Source organism: Scleropages formosus, chromosome 24 (genome assembly GCF_900964775.1).
Source record: "Scleropages formosus chromosome 24, fSclFor1.1, whole genome shotgun sequence".
Lineage (NCBI taxonomy): Eukaryota > Metazoa > Chordata > Actinopteri > Osteoglossiformes > Osteoglossidae > Scleropages > Scleropages formosus.
The window spans coordinates 6744855-6763915 of NC_041829.1; the positions used below are offsets into that span (position 1 = coordinate 6744855).

At 43.8% G+C, this 19061-nt stretch overlaps 1 protein-coding gene across 1 annotated transcript in view; it reads left to right on the forward strand.

Moving 5' to 3' along the window:
• The window catches only part of LOC108936611 (semaphorin-3D-like), a 43542-nt gene extending 32146 nt beyond the window's left edge, over window positions 1-11396 (forward strand). Inside the window, exons 13-18 of the mRNA XM_018756106.2 lie at window positions 754-842; window positions 2582-2623; window positions 3825-3982; window positions 4625-4689; window positions 4779-4915; window positions 10648-11396. Of these exons, the coding sequence (XP_018611622.1) occupies window positions 754-842; window positions 2582-2623; window positions 3825-3982; window positions 4625-4689; window positions 4779-4915; window positions 10648-11028 (872 nt within the window). The 3' untranslated portion in view covers window positions 11029-11396. The remainder of the gene's footprint in view (window positions 1-753; window positions 843-2581; window positions 2624-3824; window positions 3983-4624; window positions 4690-4778; window positions 4916-10647) is intronic.
• The last annotated feature ends 7665 nt before the right edge of the window (window positions 11397-19061 follow it).

Consider the following 19061-nt stretch of genomic DNA (forward strand, 5'->3'; position numbering starts at 1 on the left):
CGTTTTTCACCTTTAGACCACTTTATATTTCCGGATGAAAGTACACAAGGTGAAACAAAGACATTTTTTGTGTTTCACCAAATCTAGAGTCTGGCTGAATTCACCCTTTTCCAGCAGCAGTGCAAGTTGACAGTGTTGCATCCTTTCGACCCACCAGCAGATGGCAGTGTTTGCTCATTTAAATGTAGTCCACAAGTGGGCACCTGCAATTGGACTGGTTTCCCATTTCAGTGCTGCTCAAACAAACATCAGGGCCTCTACATTCCTGACATCATCCGGCCTCGCACGTTTTCCCGCGCTCTTCACGCGTTCTACTTTCGCGCCCGATTATTTCCTAGGAATTCTGCGACATACATCCCTGGAAACAGAACTTAGGAATTTCCCTTTGAAACCATCCCTAATGCGTTTAGTTGACGCTTTCTTCCCCCAACGCTACTAATATTATTATTGGTATTATGAGCGGTTTTTACAATGATTTACCTGTTTATACAGCTGGGTCATTTTTACTGGAGCAATTTATGGGCACTCCAGTAGAAGGTGGGATTCAAGCCCTGGTCTTCGTGTTCCAAGGCAACGCCCCTACCTGTTCGCTTACCTTTTAATGCAGGGGTCAGAATGCATGTTGTCCTCATATACCCTCAGTGCAAGACACCAATCGAGCATTTATACACGCAGACCCTGATAGACCAGGTGCCCTAGGTGAAAAAAGCTTCGTTTAGTGTAGCGTGTTAACCCATGTTTTTTCTATGTGAGATGTGGGCACGGTTCTGAAGGTGGTCACCATCACGCAGGAGGGTTGGTCCACGGAGGAACTCCTCCTGGAGGAGCTGCAGGTGTTCCAGGTGAGACTGGCAGAGTGTAACACTGAAGTCCTATTGCCTCTGTACGTGACAGTGCTGAAGTACTAGCCTGTCAAATAATAATAATAATAGTAGTAGTAATAATAATAATAATAATAATAATCTAAACATGTGAACCCTGTAGGGATGGCCATTATTCTTGTATAAAATACACACACACGCACACACATTTTCTGAACCGCTTGTCCTATACGGGGTCGTGGGGAACCGGAGCCTAACCCGGCAACTCAGGGCGTAAGGCCGGAGGGGGAGGGGACACACCCAGGACGGGATGCCAGTCCATCACAAGGCACCCCAAGCGGGACTCGAGCCCCAGACCCACCAGAGAGCAGGACCCGGTCCAACCCACTGCGCCACCACGCCGCCCCTCTTGTATAAAATATGAAAAAAAACTTAAAAAATCTAAATGTTAAATCTTAAAATATACTTGTAAAATAAAAAAAATGGTGATGATTTACACACCTGATAGTACTTACCTACTTGGTTTAACCAATCCAACTTGGGGTTTCTGCTACACTCATGATTTCCTCTTAAGCAACATATGGAATTGGTCATTACACACCTGTTATGTCACATGAGAAACACTGATTCTCATTAAACAACTATGTTGTGGTAAAACTAAGGGGCACCAGGAGAACAAATACTTTCAAGAACCACAGTATAATGTGCAGTAATAAGAAATAAGTCCATAAGAAATACGTATAAAATGACAAAAGGTACGGTACAGAGGTGCCGGGACATGTACAGCTTTTCAGGCTATTGTAAGGATTTTGTCGACTTACCTCCACTCGAACCCTAACCCCTTTTCCAAAAGACCGTACTCGAAGACGGTACGGATTTTAAGATGCCCGTGGGCCAACTGTTAAGTTCCTGTCCAGTTGGTCGAGTTATGAACCAACACCCTCGTCGCTGAAGGAACGTAGAAGCACAGAGGGTTCGAGTGGCTGCGTGAGGGGCTCCTTCGTGTGGATCTTGCTGATCCAGAATAAAGAGCATTTGCGCACGTGTGGCATGATTAGATCCCCACCGCACGAGCAACGGGAAGTCAAGAGAAAATCAAGAAAAATGAGATCAGTTCCTGTCCAGCGACACTGTGCCACATCGACTACATGCTTTACACAATGTAACAGAATTTTTTCCCCCCCAATTTTCTTACATTTTTTATTCAGTTTTGTTAGATTAAACATATTTTTTTGGCGTTAGTTCATGCTACGTGTGAGATTTTAGAGAAATATTTCACATTCTTGAAATGAATAAATTACGGTGAATTTTGGCACCGAGTTCCAAGCACCAAATACTCCGGTACCTTCAAGGATCCGATGCGTTCTAGCATGTTTTGGTACTTTCTAGAATCTTAGAAGCGGAACAAATGAGTTCTAGAATGTTCCAGTGCGGAATATCTATGCCTTTTTTTTCTTAATAAATGGCACTTAAAATCTGTCAGTGTAGGGTTCCTTGTGCGAGTGAAAATTCATAAAAATAAAGCAAGATTGAGTTTCTTAAAGAACTAGTGGTGTTTTTATAATCAGTAAACTTTAATCATAATAAAGACAAAAAAATAACATAAATAAGAACTTTGAAAAATTTTGTTGCATTGTGATATATTATTTTTTTAATCTCTTACCACAAGCTACATTTCTTAAGGAACAATTTGTGAGTAATGTGAGCCAATGGAGTTTTGAGACACATTTACCCCACTTGGTGTGTTTTCTTTGTTGCAGGTCCAGTCCCCCATACTGAGTATGGAAATCTCCTCCAAACAAGTAAGAATAAACACACTCGGCCGCCGTACCGTCGCCTGTGCGCCCTGGGAATGCGTAACATTTATGATGCGCCAAGCAGTCGGTCTCCCTGTGTGTAATAATTGGCCATAATCCAGTTAGTAAACAAATGGCTCACATGAAGCTGTGTGTGTGTGTTTGCATCTTGCCTTTGCTGCTTGGAGCCAGGAGTGTCCATACATCTAGGTGGCGTAGCGGTTCGAGCAGCATCCTCACATCAGAAGGATCTGGGTTTGAATCCCACTTCCGCTGTGGTCCCCTTGTTCAACGTATTACTGCGAATTGACCCAGTAAAAATTACCCAGCTGTTTAAAGCGGTAAATTATCATGCGTCGCTTAAGAGAACACAGTTAATGAATAAATTAAATACGAGTGCTCCTTCCCCTCGGCCCCCTGCAGAGACACCCCCGTGACGCGTGATCTGAAAGGTCGTTACACATGTCTGTTCGCGGACCCCGGATGTTGATGTGGGCGACACACAGATTGTGCTGCCCTCGCACCCAACACCTGTGGGTTCAATGGAGGGTCACGGTACCCAATACTCATCCTTCACTCCTGGGTTTTGTGTGTTCACCGGGGTATGAACACACATGTCGTATCTCATGTCCATCTTTGTCCCCCAACTGCTTCTATGTGGTAAGAGCTTTGTGGTAAACAAAGGTCCTCGGTGGGTAATTTCTCGCCAAAGACAGCGTGGCGCTGACAGCTGCCCTGCGGTGACAGCATGCGGAGTCACTTAAGATCCGGGGCCCGGGGGGGGTCGATGTTCGCTGTCAGCGCGACTCTGTCGTAAATCAGCGGGGACGCGGCACCGGGGTGCGAATCAGCTGGAGCAAATGATGGAACGAGAACTGTCCCCAACTTACGAGTGCCGTCGTGGTCTCGGTGTGACGGGGGAGTTTTTTTAATTGTTTATTTATCAAGTTTTATTTGTTAATTAATTAATTTATTTATTAATGGACAGCACGCAGAAACGAGACAGTGCAATGTATGGAAAACACCTCCTGTGTAACACACTGTTCTTTCTCACGAAGTTGATGCAACATTTCCAACTTTGTGTTTTGGTCATAGGTGTCAAAAAAGTGTTTTCTTTAAATGAATGTTTATTTGTGTCTTTTTTGCTCTCTCTCGTGTCCTAAGTTTTATTTAACCGTAAATCATGAGTATTTTTTCTCTTCTGCAGCAACAGCTGTATGTGGGATCCAGAGATGGGTTAGCCCAGGTTTCCCTGCACCACTGTGCCCTCTATGGGCAGGGCTGCGCTGAATGCTGCCTGGCCCGGGACCCGTACTGCGCGTGGGATGGACACTCCTGCTCCCGATACATCCCCGCGTCCAAGAGGTCAGTCCCCACGTTGTCCACGCCACGTAGCGGTAAAGCGTGGTTCATATATGGTACAGTCAATACTGCTGCTGTGGCTGCCAGTCAAAGTTGTTTAGCAGTGCCACACAGTGGCCAGTCTTAGAAGTTACTGACTTTACTCTGTAAATTGGTGGCGTTCTCTTAGAATGTTAAAACACTTTTTTCCCACAATTGTTCACACCCTTTTGTTCTTCTTCTGAGGTCATGTTTAAATACTGCATATGCTACCAGCAATCTTGGTACAGAATGACTCATGATATGAACCGTCATGTTATCCTATTCCTAATTCTTAATTCCTAAATCTCAGAAATGTGGGGAGATGCCATGGAAGAGAGTTTTTGGGCTTTCCACTACTCCCGCAGGTTAATTCAGTTTTATTACTGTCATATGTACAGTAGGTGTCACACTTCCGTGAAATAAATGCAAAGCAGTTAGCAGAGGTTAAAGTTCATGCTTTCACTGATAGAAATGCTAACACTTGAAAGACTCAAAGTACACGGCTCTGGGTCTCATACGAATCTTCTCAATGTCCTTTGGGCAAATGGAGCGTCCGCGCTCCACTGGGACTCCTCCCCAAGCAGCGGTGGCTTTGGCTCAAGAGCTTCTGGTTTGTCTTCACAGGAGAGCCAGAAGACAGGACATCAAAAATGGTGATCCGTCAACTCAGTGCTGGGATTTGGAGGATGGTGAGGTCTCCACAGTCCGCTCATAGATGTCATACCAGAACCAGTTTACGACAAGGTATGAAAATATGGACTTGTTTTGGTTATCGTAGCCATAGTGACGGACGAGGAGGAGAAGCTGCTGTTTGGGGTGGAGCACAACTCCACCTTTCTGGAGTGCGCCCCCAAGTCTCAGCAGGCCCACATCCGCTGGTTCCTACAGAGGCCAGGATCCGACCATCGGGAGGAGGTAGGGATTTGGTTCTGGTTGCCAAGGGAAGGGAGAGCGGAGGGTGTAAAGAGGGGTTGCTGAATGGGGGAAATCCTATCTACCCTCCACACCAAGAGTGCAGTTACCATAACCAGGTTTCATAAATTAATCTTTTAACGTGCTGGTTACTGGGTACAAATGACCAGCAGTCTTTAGCACAACATTTTAAATCGGAGGTTCTAAGCCAAATAATGCAAAGGTCTCCGTGCAAGGTGAACTTATCTCATGCCCTATGCTTCCTGGCTAGACTCCAGACCTTCTTGACCTGTGCTGGAGAAAGAGTTATTGACAGTGAATGAAACAAAACAAAGCTAACATTGAAATAAAGCTGGAAATAATAATTGGTTACAAATATTATAAACTATGTTGGTGTTGTCATTCTCATGCATGCAAACACTTCTTTTTGGTTTGTAATGAATTTCAGGTGCTGTATTTTTCGCCTGGCAGCCAATTATTTTTTTTTCCCCCATTACAAATAATGGAAATTCAATCCCCTCACAGCAGGAATTTGCCTAACAGGGAGAGTTATGTGAGAAATGAGCGAAGTTCCCCTAACGCCAATAATTTCGGCTTTGCTCTCGGCACCGAAGCTTCAGAAACCAGGACCGACGCCGGAGACGCCTGCACTAAAGCGTAACCAGTCGGCCGTCTTCGCGTTCATCCCGCCGGTTTCCACCCTGCGCTGCCGTTGTCATCTTGTTCACATTATGGCTTAGATGGTAATTCCATTACTGGGATGCGACCTAATGCACTGCAGGCATCACGTATCAATAAAGAAGTCTCGTTTGGACTTTTGGATTTATGATCACAATACTTCCACGCAACCCGGAGGAAATTCCAGAAAGAATCATACACAGGCCCCCCCTGCCAGGACCTCCCTTAGCCTGTGGTCAGTACTCCTCGTGTACGTGTGTTGTGAGGGGTGGGTTCTTATCAGAGAACCGGAGCGCAGGACTCTTAAGGGACTGCTCCTCCCACCCACCGTCCGCCCCATTTCCGGTCATAATTCTTTGCTGATTCAATCCATTGGGAGTTACTATGCTTTGGGCTCTGGTAATTATTCCTCTTTCCATGGTCTGAATTGCGGTACATTTTGTTGCTTAAGGCAAGGTGATGTGTGTGGAGCAGCAGCCTGGAGAACCGCCACTGGGATTTACAATGAATGGAAAACATGCTTTGGTTTCACATCTGTTTTCTGTACGTTCGGCTGAAACGAATGTGTCGGCGGTGGAATGATGACTGTCAGGTGTGACGTTTCCTCAGTCAAATATACCAGTAGCGCTTATGGAATGAATAAGCGTGGGGAATAACGGGAAATCCACAGCGCCGTTTTCTCTTCTTAATAAGCCGTTCAGTGAAAGATTACATCTCTACTGAATGCAGTTTGGGCAGCAGGTGGCGTAGTGGCTAGAGCTGCTGGTTGGGTTTGAATTCCACCTCCTGCTGTACTGATGTTAAACGAGGTTCCAGCCATCAGGCTGATTATTTAATCTTGACACTGAGTCGAGCACGCCTTTCCTTAATTCTTCAGTAAAAATTGCCAGTAAAAATGTAGCACATCAATGTATAATTAGAATTCTTTCAAGCCTGCAAATACGAGATGATGAGTTAGCAGCCCGCAATAAGCCATCACCTCGGCAGAAGCGATGACACTCTGCCGCGCGTATAATCACCGCATTCCCCGACGCAATATTGCATCGCGAAGCGTATCGTTTATGAGACTTTTTTCGTACAGTAATGCTTCCTGAGCCGTAATGAATTTTTTCCGGAGAGGACGCCGCCGTGCCCCTGGCCAGCAGTCATTGGTGATTAATGACCGGCCCCTTTCATCGCTTCCTCCTGCGGTCTTGTTTCTGGATCTTTTACACACCGGGTATCGATCGCCACATTAATTAATTGGAACGCGGCGGCACACGGCAGAGCTCGAGCCATCCGGGGCGTGGCGCATTTATACAGCGAGCGGTAGTGGAGCCGGAGGAGGACTATTGAGGCTTAGTGTATTTGCACCTGTAGCCATAGGCTCGGTCGACTCCCACCCCAGGTAGGATACAGCGACTTGAGTTCAGGAACCCGAATGCGCCGTGCCCCTGTTTCACATCAGAATCTCCCTCCCGTTGGATCTCTTCTGGCCTTTTCCACTCTTGACGGGTACAAGCAGATGGCGACCACACCCGCAGCCCTTTCTGAGAGCACCGGGATACATCACCTTCTGCGAAAGTGGCGGGAAAAGGCTGAATTTTGTCGGAACGTCACATGCAAAGCCCTGCGTTGTATCACAGGCGATCTGGAATGAGCCGCACTCCAACCTCACTTTATGCAACACGAGTCTTACTGGAAAGGGTGGGAGACTGACCCACCCTGGGGGGTAGTGATTGGATTCCTCCCAGTGACTGAGTTACCCCCTTTGTGTGCTTGTGAATGATATCCCCAGCATCAGTACTAACATTCCTTCATCCTGCTTCTTGCTTCATGATTTATCTGTAAGCCAGCAGGTGGTGTAGCGGTTAGAGCTGCTGCTGTGCACTGAAAGGACCCAGGTTGCGCTAATACCCTCGATCGAGGTACTTACCCTGAATTGAGTAACCAGGCGCATGAATGTATAAACAGCTGTATAAAGCTGCATTAGTAGCTTAACACTGTAAGTCACTTTGGAGAAAAGTAAAATGTCGTCATTGTGTCACATAGAGTTGGGTCTTGGGAAATTGTGCATGGTTTTTTTTTTTTTTTTCTTTCCCATGGTCGAGACGGGTCGTCCTGGCCCAGCTGAGAGATCCCACTTCTACCCCGGGAGGTCCTCCCACTATAATATGCCCCCTCTCTGCGATGGTGTTAATGAGGACCATACCGTTTCTTGAGAGCACGTGAAATCCTTGACCCGCTGGGTTTATGGCAGAGTTTACTGAACTCTGATACATTTTGAGAGATTTACTTTCCGTTAGGGTCGACTTGCCCAAAACCGAGAGAAACGCGAACATGAAACGTCCTTCTCTTCCACGTGATTCCCCTAACCCGACTTACACTCTTACCCGTGCGGTCTCCGCTTCTACAGGGGATTATGTGGTCGAGGTGAAACGTTACACACCAAACGACCTCTGTCCTCCCTACTGGGCGCCTTTAAGCCTGAGCGCTTTGACGAATCGCTCACACACATGTTGTGTTTCAAGTGTACGCTAGACCAGGCCAACTCCTTGTGCCAAGAGTGCTTTCAAAGTCCGGCACACGCTCGGTATTAATGCCCATTTTGGCTCTGTTGCGGCCCCAGTGGCGATCAGCGATGCTTTATTATGGGACATCCACCATCCTGGGATAGTGCGAATTTTGAAGGAATGAGTTCGTAAATATCATTTTCAATAATATATTCACTGCCGGCTCTAGCTGTGCTGGAATTAAATATAATGAATCTTTTTGAAATACGACTATGTTGACCTTCTTTGGATTTAATAGTACGAAAGCTGTTATTATAATATTTGTATGGACTGTAAAGTATGTATAATAGTATGTATAATATTTGTATGTATTTTTTTTACGTGGTCTACTTTATTCCAGTACATATTTACTAGGGTATCGTCAGGGACACCTTAGCTGTGTTTTAAGTGCAAAGCCGCTGCAGGCACTTTGACGCGCTTATTACTGGAACGTGACAGGTTACTAGTTTACAGGAGTGACAGTATAAACCTGTTATAAAACAGTTTAGGAGTTATTCTAAACAAACGTGTGGTGCTACAGCTAAAGGTGATTTAACTTTATTTAATGTATTTTCTTCTCAAACCGCATCCCATTGTTGTTAAATAAATAAATAAAATTAATAACGATATATGTGTATATACACCGTTAAATGGAAAAATTGGATTTACTGCAGAAATTCCCAGTGATGTATTGAGTAATTTCTCTTAATTGTTTTCATGAACCCTTACCCAGAGACTCAGAGATGAGCAGTGAGCATGTGATGAGTTTCGCAGGGCCGGCAAGCCGCACGTATCCCCCGGAAAGTGTGTGTCAGACGGCGCCGGAGGGAGGAGTGCTTCTCCCGCTGGGCACCGCGCTATTTTCTCCCCGTCTCCTATTTACTCAACGCCGAGGACTGAAAGTAATGAAGCACGATTTAAACCCTCCCTGTCCGCGTTGGCGATTTATTCCTCCTTTCGGCAGTCACCTTTGGCTGCACGAGCGAAGTATGCTTTGAAGCCTCGCTCCTCGGCCCACCGCCCCCCACCTCGCAGCTGTATTGTTTTAGCCCCCAACAGCACCGTGACAAGGGATGCAACCCCGGGGGGGTGTAAAGCACCAGCGGAGGCCTGCGATGGAGGCTGATGCACCCAGTTACTCAACATCTGCGCCGGCCCATTTTTAACGTGTTGGCGCCTCTGCGTGGCGTGTCGACCCTTCACCCACTCCCAGCAGTGCCCCCCATTGTTTGTTTCCTGCTTTCTGGATTCTGGACGATCCCTGCCCCCCCCCGTCGCTCAATCGCCCAGCTGACTGAAAGGTCCATGTGGATGATGTTATTAAAATCTGGATGAAATGGTTTACTAACTACAACTAGCAACTAGTATTTTACAAACACCTTTACTCAAGGTGACTTACTGTGTTAAATACACCTCACTAAACTGTTATAAATAGTATATTATAAGTATTATTAATTACAGTATTTACATATGCAATAAACATAGTTATACAGTAAAGCAGTGTAACACACACACACACTACAGGCAAGTCAGAGTCATCAGTTCTCCTGAAACATATCGTTGGACTGTGGGTGGAAACAGCTGGTTGCGTAGTGGTTCGAGCTGCTGCCTTTGTACCCAAAGGTTGCAGGTCTGATTCCCAATTCCAGCTGTAGTACCCTTGAGCAAGGTAGTTACCCTAAAATTGCTCTAGTAAAGCTACCCTTCTGTATGATAATAATAATGAATAATTGGAAGTAGCTTGGGGGGGGCGGTGGCGCAGCGGGTTTGGCTGGGTCCTGCTCTCTGGTGAGTCTGGGGTTCGAGTCCCGCTTGGGGTGCCTTGCGATGGACTGGCGTCCCGTCCTGGGTGTGTCCCTTCTCCCTCCAGCCTTACGCCCTGTGTTGCCGGGTTAGACTCCGATTCACCGCGACCCTGCTTGGGTCAAGCCGTTTCAGACTCTGTGTGTGTGAGTCGCTTTAGAGAAAAGCTTCGGCTACATGAATAAATGTAAACCAGAGCAGCTGGGGGGAACCCATGGGAATACACTGAGAACACGCAAACTCCAGAGGTTATGAAAGCAAGTCCAGAATACTCATACTGCGGCGCATCACCATCTGCGTACTCGAAGGATGCGGCTTTGAATCCCACCTCCTGCTCTAGTGCCCTGGATCAAAGTAGTGTGCTTACCCCGAGTTGACACAGTGAAAATTACTCAGCTCTGTAGATGGGTGAATCAATGTAAGTAGCTTAATGCTTTGGAGAAAAGTGTCAGTTAAACACTATATGTAAAATAACGGGACATGTAGTGTGTCGGTTCAGCATACGGACTTGTGACCTGAAGATATCTCATGAGGTGACCCTGCTGCTGTACCTCTGAACGATTAAACAATGCAGCTTTTTCTGCACACAATTATTTGTTGCCAAGGAAATAGAGGTGGCAGTTTTATTAAATGTCAGGAAAGCCGAGCTGTTTGGGAGTAAAGGAAAATGATTGTAGGAAAACGTTGGCATGTGTCAACGTTCACTCGGTTGCCCTCCTCCAGGTGAAGATGGACGAGCGCGTGATCGAGACCGAGCTGGGCCTGCTGATCCGATCTCTGCAGCGGCGGGACGCCGGCGTGTACCACTGCATGGCCCAGGAGCACAGCTTCAGTCGCACGCTCCTTCGCGTGGCTCTCCGGGTCGTAGAGCACGGTCAGGCGGGAGGCGGCCCCGTGCGGCCCGAGGATCCGGTGGCTCAGGCGCGCCAGCGCTACAAAGAGTACGTGAAACTGATGGGTGACCCCCTGCATGGCGTGGACCAGTACTGCGAGCAGGTGTGGCTCCGCCAGCGCAAATCGAAGCAGAAGAACCGCACCGGGTCGGCCAAGTGGAAGCTCATGCAGGAGGCGAAGAAGAGCCGGAACAGGAGGCACCGCGTGTGACCCGGAACTGCGCGCGCAAGGGCAAGCGAGGCCAGGGCAGACCACACAAGGACTCCATTCTGGTGCCAAAAGCATGACATGTCACGAGGCCTCTCCGTATTAAATTAGCTGCCTTCAACGGGACGTTGGATGTCTTCGTATCAGAAGAACTAGGTGCTTCATATCTAGTTCTTCTGTATATTATAACAAGTGACGAAACTAAATTCATGTTGAATAATTGTAAATAGTGCAGTTACTTGTACAGGTGAGCACACGTACGTGCGTACAATACATACATAGATGCATTCACTCTGTTAATAAATATTTGTAAATCACAGGTCTTTTGCGTAACAATTTTCCATTATTTTGTACAAAGCTATTTTCTGTTAGGTGGGTAGATGTTAATTTGTCGGAATGCTATTTATATTTATACAAGTTCTCTTTTTTTTTTTTTTGGTCATTTATTAAATACTGGTTTTGGAATTTCCCTGGAACATGTCTTTAAAGTGTACTTATGACATTGGAATAATGTATTAGTATTTGATTTATGTATTAGCAAAAAATTTCTTTTTCTTCATTTGGTAAGAACCTGTATATACAAACTTTACATATTAAAGCAGTTTTTATTTTTTACAACTTTTCCAGAGACATATCAATGACAACAATAATGCAATTAACTTTTAAAAAAAATTCTTTGTATACAACCTCAGAAATCGTTTGATGTGCACAGACAAAACCTAGTTTGAAGGAGGATGGCAGTGCTTGTGATAGATGAGAAATTAATTTTAGGATCAAGACTTGATCAGTTATTTTGTAAAAATGGGGCCACAAGTGAGTTTAACCAGCTTTTATGTCTCCTCCAAACCCAGAAAAAGTTTTTGTATATATTTTGAGGCTTTCTAGGACATTTTGCGGTGTCAACAAAGTATAGAATATCCTCTACAAGGTGCATTGTGGTCCCTCTTAGTAACATGTACAATCTGGAAGATGCACTTAAAAACGTAAGATGTTATGCGGCATGGGAAAAAAACAATTGGCTGGGTCTCTGGAGGACACACTAATTTGTCTTTAGATGCAGTGTCCAATTGTTTACAGTGAAGTGACAAAAATGATGCTTTGCAAATAGTACACAGGTAAACCAGCTGCAGCAAGGAGATGGAAAATGGGAGAAAAATAAACCTCTTGGGGTCTAAATACCAGGGGCTGCTACCCCTCCCGAGGTCTTCCGTTGCATGTGTGATGCCCCACATTCAATCCCTGGCATCTCCATGGAGTGACAATTTCTTTTATAGGATGACAGGAAGGCATAGTTGGTAGCACTCGTACCGCACAGTTCCTTGGGCTATGGGCTCCGATGTGGGTTCGAGTCTGACTCGGACATGTTTCGGACAAATTGGTGGCTCAAGAATCACCCTTAAATGGAGAAAGAAAAGCAGGCAAATTAACATAATATATCTACCATTTTAAACTGAACTGGACAAAGGCGTAAGATGAATAAGAGTTAAGAACTTACTCGTTGCCATCCGAACAGCTCTTTTCTGTTTGTACGAGTACCGCATCCCCTTTTTCAATCACTGGACAATCAATGGGCAGTGCTGTGCAGTAACTTTTTCCAAATGAATGTACTTTGACAAGTAAATGTGCAATCACGCCATGGTTGGTGGTTTAGTCTACTGATGACATTAGGCAATTAAATTTTAAATTAAATCCATTCACCTCAGCGAGCTTGCAAAGTGTTTCCAGTCGCCTTCTGCTTTTCGCAGAAATGTTAGCTGAGGACAGCGAGTACTGCGTCAGGCCCAGTAACACCAAGAGTGTTGCCATGAGCAACCAGATGGAGGCTGGTGGTGAAACACCTGTCCTCCATTGTTGGATCAGGGAGTTGCAGTATGGAGCTGTGATGGCACAGCTGGAAGCGCTATACAGTATCCAGTACGGCATTACTTTTAATCACTGGGAGACTCGCAAACATAATTGATGCTTTTACTGCGCAGTACTGTATCTTTCCATTTTCACTCCAGTGTGACACTGTATTAAGTTTCCATTCACAAAATTAAAAGGTAGAAGTCTGCATATGCAAAATGCCATCACATGCCACAGCACTGTGCATTAGAGTGATGAAAGTATGTACACATACACATGCACATTGTCTGAAGCTGCTTGTTCCAAGCGGGGTCGCGGCAAACTGGAGCCCAACCCGGCAACACAGGGCACAAGGCTGGAGGGGAAGGGGACACACCCAGGATGGGACGCCAGTCCATTGCAGGGCACCCCAAGCAGGACTCGAACCCCAGACCCGCCGCGTCGCCGCACCCCCCCGAAGTATGTACAATATACAGTATAGAAGAAATAAGAGACATCTATTAATGCATGTGATGTTACAGTTGTAAGAGTGAGAGCATAAGTTATCCCTTCACGGGAGAAACATTAATATTTGGTAATGGACTACCAAACAAAATAAGGCATCGTTTCCAAAGTCCCTGAATAATATAATGGATACATCCAAAAATTTTAAGATGTGGCTCTTTTGTTTAGTCCTCCTGCTTTACAAGCTCCAAAACAACCATCACCTGGATCCTTTTTTATTGGACAACCGTTCTCAGCAATTCGGACATTGTGTGGGGATATTTTTTTAATTAAGAAGGACCTGAATCCTTGTTCACTTCAGTTCTTTGATTTTCGGGTGTTATATTATTAATAATAATAATAATAATAATGATAATAAGAAGAAGAAGAAGAAGAAAATTATCATTTGCTGGTACGGACTGAGGTAACTACAGTGCTATGAAAAACATTTTCCCAATTCCAATTTTCTCTAGGTGATTTTTTTATGCTCAATTTAGATTTTTTTGTCAGCTCTATATGAATTGAGCTTAATAGAGGACAAATTGACACCAGTATTGTTGTATAGGCCTAAATGTAATTTTCTTTGTGTGGAAGGTGATCGAAGTTCTGGGTGTGGCACCTTTAGCTGCAATGACTGCAACTTTCTAGCTGTTGACCTGTGTCTCGTATCACTGGATGAATTTTGACCCAGAACTGTTTTGTCTCAGAAATATCTGCAGGTTTTTGAAGATGAACAGCTCAGATTTAAACTGTATGCTTGTTGACTTAGATGGCATACTGATTTTAGAAAAAATTGATTTCATATTTTAGAAATACTATAGGTGATTTATGTACACATGGTGGAATTTTTAGCTTTGCAGCCCCTTATAGTGTCTGCATTTTTGAGTTTCCATCTGATGGCTTTGAGAATATCTTGTCACTGAAGCATGTGCAAATTTTACTCACGCATTTCTGAAAAATGGTGGGATTTTGAGAGTGAAATGACTGCTGAATTATATGGAGGTAAGAAAACATGCACCACAATCTATATGGCTGATGAGAGAGAAATGCTCCATATGAATGTTTCTGTAGAACGTTCATTATCCCATGAAAAGAAAAAGTGGTTGCCTGAGTATCTACCTGACTTCATTTATTCTTGTAATGTCACCACATGCCACAACTGGAACCTCACTGTTTTATATTCTCTTTGGTGTTGACCCTTACCTTCATGCTGAGGCTTTGGTGAGATTCTAGACTGTGTTGTCATTGAGGATAGCTGCTGTCAGCTATCCAAGGTTCTTGCCATAGTCAGGGTTTAATCCTCTAGAGTTTGGGGATGGTGAGACTGCAAGTAAAACATGAATGACCTCTATTTTCAAAGTCATTGAGATTTGTGTGTAGGAATCTGTGTATAGCATGTCTGTTCCAGCAGCTAGGAGAAACCAGTGGTCATGCACACTCAAACACTTTCCATGACCTATGGTAAACATGTAACTTAGTCTACAGGTATTGGTGTAGGTGTTTACTTGTCTTGATAAAGGTCCTATTTACTGCGGAAATAAAGAATGAACATTGTAAATTCTGCAAAAGCAAGTGGAAAATACATCTGAGAAAATAAATTTTTTTCCTAAATTATTGGTAATAGTTTATGAATATTAAAGGGATCTGTCAACTTTTGTGATGTGTGAATAATTACATTTGAATGTGTGGTATTCAGCACTGCAAACTAAACAATTTCAGAACAGTTTTGATGACAGTCACACTTGTTCTACTCATATTTTCAGAACAATAGACAGTGTTGTTTTTGAGTCCTTAGTTGTAGTTTGCTAAAATTGTATTGCTTTTGTTTTTTTCTGGTTGCAGTGAAAGACCTTATATTACCTTTTATTTTTTAAGTTTGCCTTGAGGATGTATGTAGTTCTTTTAAAATGCACAGTTTCAGAATAAATACTTGAAACAGCCCAGATTTGGTATCTCGTTGCAGCATTTCTGATAAAATTGTGTTGAATTTAACAATTCTCTCTGCACTTAAAGCAAAAGTAAATTTTTTTATGCACCGCTTCATTAATGCTTTCTGGAGTGTGACAACCTCAGTTAACATTCTCTCAGTTAATGCCATCTGAGGTGCGAAAGCCAAAAAGGTTGATGATAACCCAGTGTGGAAGCCCTGTTTGGGTGGAATGTTATAGACACATAAGTCACTTCAATCTTCTATTCATCTCATGAGCCCTTCTTGTTAAAAAGCAAACAGTAATGAGACATTGCTTTGCAGGCCTGGAGATTCACACACACACACACACTGTCCGAAACCACTTGTCCCATGCAGGGTCGCGGGGAGCCGGAGCCTAACCCGACAACAAAGGGCGTAAGGCTGGAGGGGGAGGGGACACACCCAGGACGGGACGCCAGTCTGTCGCAAGGCACCCCAAGCGGGACTCAAACCAAGACCCAACGGAGAGCAGGACCCGGTCAAACCTACTGCACCACTGCACCCCCTGTGCCTAGAGATCCAAAAGGTTAAAATTTTTCCATGATTTTTTTTTTTTTTTCTTCTTTTTTTAATCAGTCTTGGCAGATTGGCTCATTTCCTGGTTTCTGCGCATTGGCCATAGTCAGACATGGACTCTTCACTTTGTACAAGAAATAATGGAAAAGGTTGTGTGGGACGTTTTCTACATCTGAAGTAGCATCTTTTTCAAGATAATTAAACAAACTTCAGTATCTGACAGGAAGCAGAGAGTTTAAACATGAGTGATAAAGACATTTTTATTTGACTTTAGAAATATATAAAAAAAAAAACCTGCATTGAATTATGTGATCACAGTATGTGTCATTAAGGAATGCAGGAAACCCTCAGCCTTGAGCTTGGGTGTTCTTGGGTACATTATTACAGGGAAACGATGTTCATACAGGTGTTTGTGGATGTTAGATACTGACTGTGAAGTTCTGTCTTGCTTTTCAAAAATGGGTGGGGGGGTCTTCAGTGGGATCGCTTGTACTAATGGTAGCCTGAAGCTAATACATCAAAAGTATGTGTATGAGTTTTGAAGGAACAGTTGTGAGTTATAAACCTATAATGACTACCTGTGCAAGCTTCAGCTGATTTATACCTTTACTCAGCTTGAATAGGGGTCGGGATGTGCAGATGTTATCAAAGTGTTTTTGGAGCTTTGAGAGATGTCTTCATTGACAAAATCTTTACCTGCATAAATTGGCACTCAGGAAGATATTTTCTGAAACCCAATAATTACTAGAGGTGCTTTCTGCCATTCTAAATGGACCATAAAGTTTTTCACTTTATAGTTTAATTTTACGGTATATCCAGAACTGTTATGCATGTGGATGTGCCCATGCTGAAGAGCATTTTGGGTTTCTATCTGTGCTTTAATGAATCACTGCAGCTGGACTGTGTTCTCCATGTATGTTTTTCTCTATACCTCTCATCTGCAGTAACTAATGTACATGACTGACTGACCAAAGATTTATCAACGCATATTAGAAGACCATTTTACTGACTGTACATTGTAGAGTTAACCAAAATGCTCCTGGATCTGCTTTTCACGTGTCAACATATTCTTAGTGGCACATTTCACACCAGCTTTGAGTGCATTCTGATGCCATGTCAGAAGTTACGGTGTGCAGGAATGGGAAAACTCAGGGTGATAAATTGCAGGAGGTGTGATGTTGCAATGATTTGCGTGACATCTGGCAGAAGAACGTTCATGCTAGCCAAGAGTGTAAAAATGGGAAAAAAGAAATCCTAAAATTTGTCAGTGCTCAGACGTTATACTTCCTCCTAGCAGTACAGTGCAGTGAAAAGGTCATGGCAGGATCATGTACCCCACATCGAAAGTAAGTCACTTGTAAACTCTACATGCAAACTCTGGCATTGGCCATAATGTTGTATGACCATTCACCAGCTGGACAATAAGAGACTGTCAGATAGTCTTGTATTCGTCCACTGCTCTTGGACCAGCAAAGAAACAGGTGCTTTTGGGCCTCTGTCCAGCTCTGTGAAGCTCTGTTCCCATGTGTTCCCACGCTGACCTCCACACAAAGATCAGAGTTTATCTGCTGTTGAGTGGAAACTCCGTCTAGTGGTCCGTGAGGATGTCCTTTGTTCGTTTTCCCAGCCTGGCACCGACTTTCCCACAGCTCCCTTCAGTATCTCACCCATATAGATGGTATTCATTGCTGATTCCCCAAGCAAATGTTCAACAACAATTAGTGATTCTTTCCAAAATATCCTATCTGATGTTTTTGTACCTCAGTCTACAAGGAAATAGTTTTTCCTGTTTTGCATACCACTGAAGGAACCCTAGTCAGTATACCCCTGGTGCTTTACCCCAAATATTCAGAGGCATCAGCTGTTGTACTGGTGTGTGTTTTCCCCTTACCTCCTGAAGGTATCCAGTTCAACTAAAGTATCACTGAGCAAGGTACTTACCTTCAGTTGTTCCAGTAAAACCATTTGGCTGTATACACCCTTCTTTTTAGTAGTGTTTGAGTAATTATTAGGTAAATGTCATTAGAGATGAAAGGGGATGTTAATAATTTGGGTTGCTGAGACTGACATTCAGCTGGTAGCTGAGATTACATTTTGGGTGGGAACATTACCAGTTGAGATAATATCATCAGCTTGTCGAAAGTTAGAAGTGGAGAGGTGTGCCAGTAGAGCGTAATTGATCAGTAGCTGTGGTTGGTTGACTGGTTCTTGACTGATCTTGACCCTCGGCTGTTGACTTTTTTCAGGTTTTGGTTGTGTTGAACCCACCCGCACTGGCTGAGACTCTATTCAAATAGAACAGATACACACAAAATGCTGAATACTCACATTTCTCCTCAACTATAAGTTGCTCTTGAAAAAGTGATCGTCTATTACTACGATGTTCAAAATGTGAATCGCTCCTTGTTATGAATTTTATTCATTCGTTATTCAGCATTTGTCTTATGCAGTAAACATTTGTAATTCTGAAAGAAATAAACACAAATATACATAAAATTTAGAATACTTTCATAATTTAGATTTCCATAGTTTATTTGTAGTATGAACTTTCTGCTGATAATCAGTTTGAGATTTTTTTGTGGCCAGAAAGGCTGTTGTATCAGTGTGTGGTTTCAGCTGTCCTTGAATCAGCCTCAGGAGCTATTGCCTATTGCTTATAAGGTTACAGTCACAGGAGTGCAGCTGGGGCCATACAGGGTTTCAGAAGGTTATTATCAAGGTCATGTAGTTGTGACGGAGGGCTCACTCGGCCCTGGGATTGGTATTGATGGGACTGATATCGAAGATGTGTTTGCTTGCGTTGAAGGAGCTGCCTGCTGACCATCCTTATGCCTTTACTCATTCCAGCTGTAGTATGGAGTGTATAATATTTATTATGTCAATATAAAGTGTGGATTTTTAATTAATGCATTTCATTAACGGTGTTATACATAATTAAAATTTGATTACTTTGGCCACAAATGGCTGAGAAACTATATTAAAGGTTTTTTCCCATCAGATCATGGTTTCAGACTGAAGGTTATAATTTCCTGACTGTACTGTGAGTTGATTCATGGAAGAATGCAATTTGAATATTTAGAATGGGAGTGAATGACTGTACTGTGTATTTACCTCACTGGACTGTGTTGGGCTGCGTAAGCTGCCTGTTTCCTGCTTTGAGGATGTGACACTCCTTTAACTGGTGCCAGTGGCTTGACCCCCATGTTGAAGAAGCACAGCGACA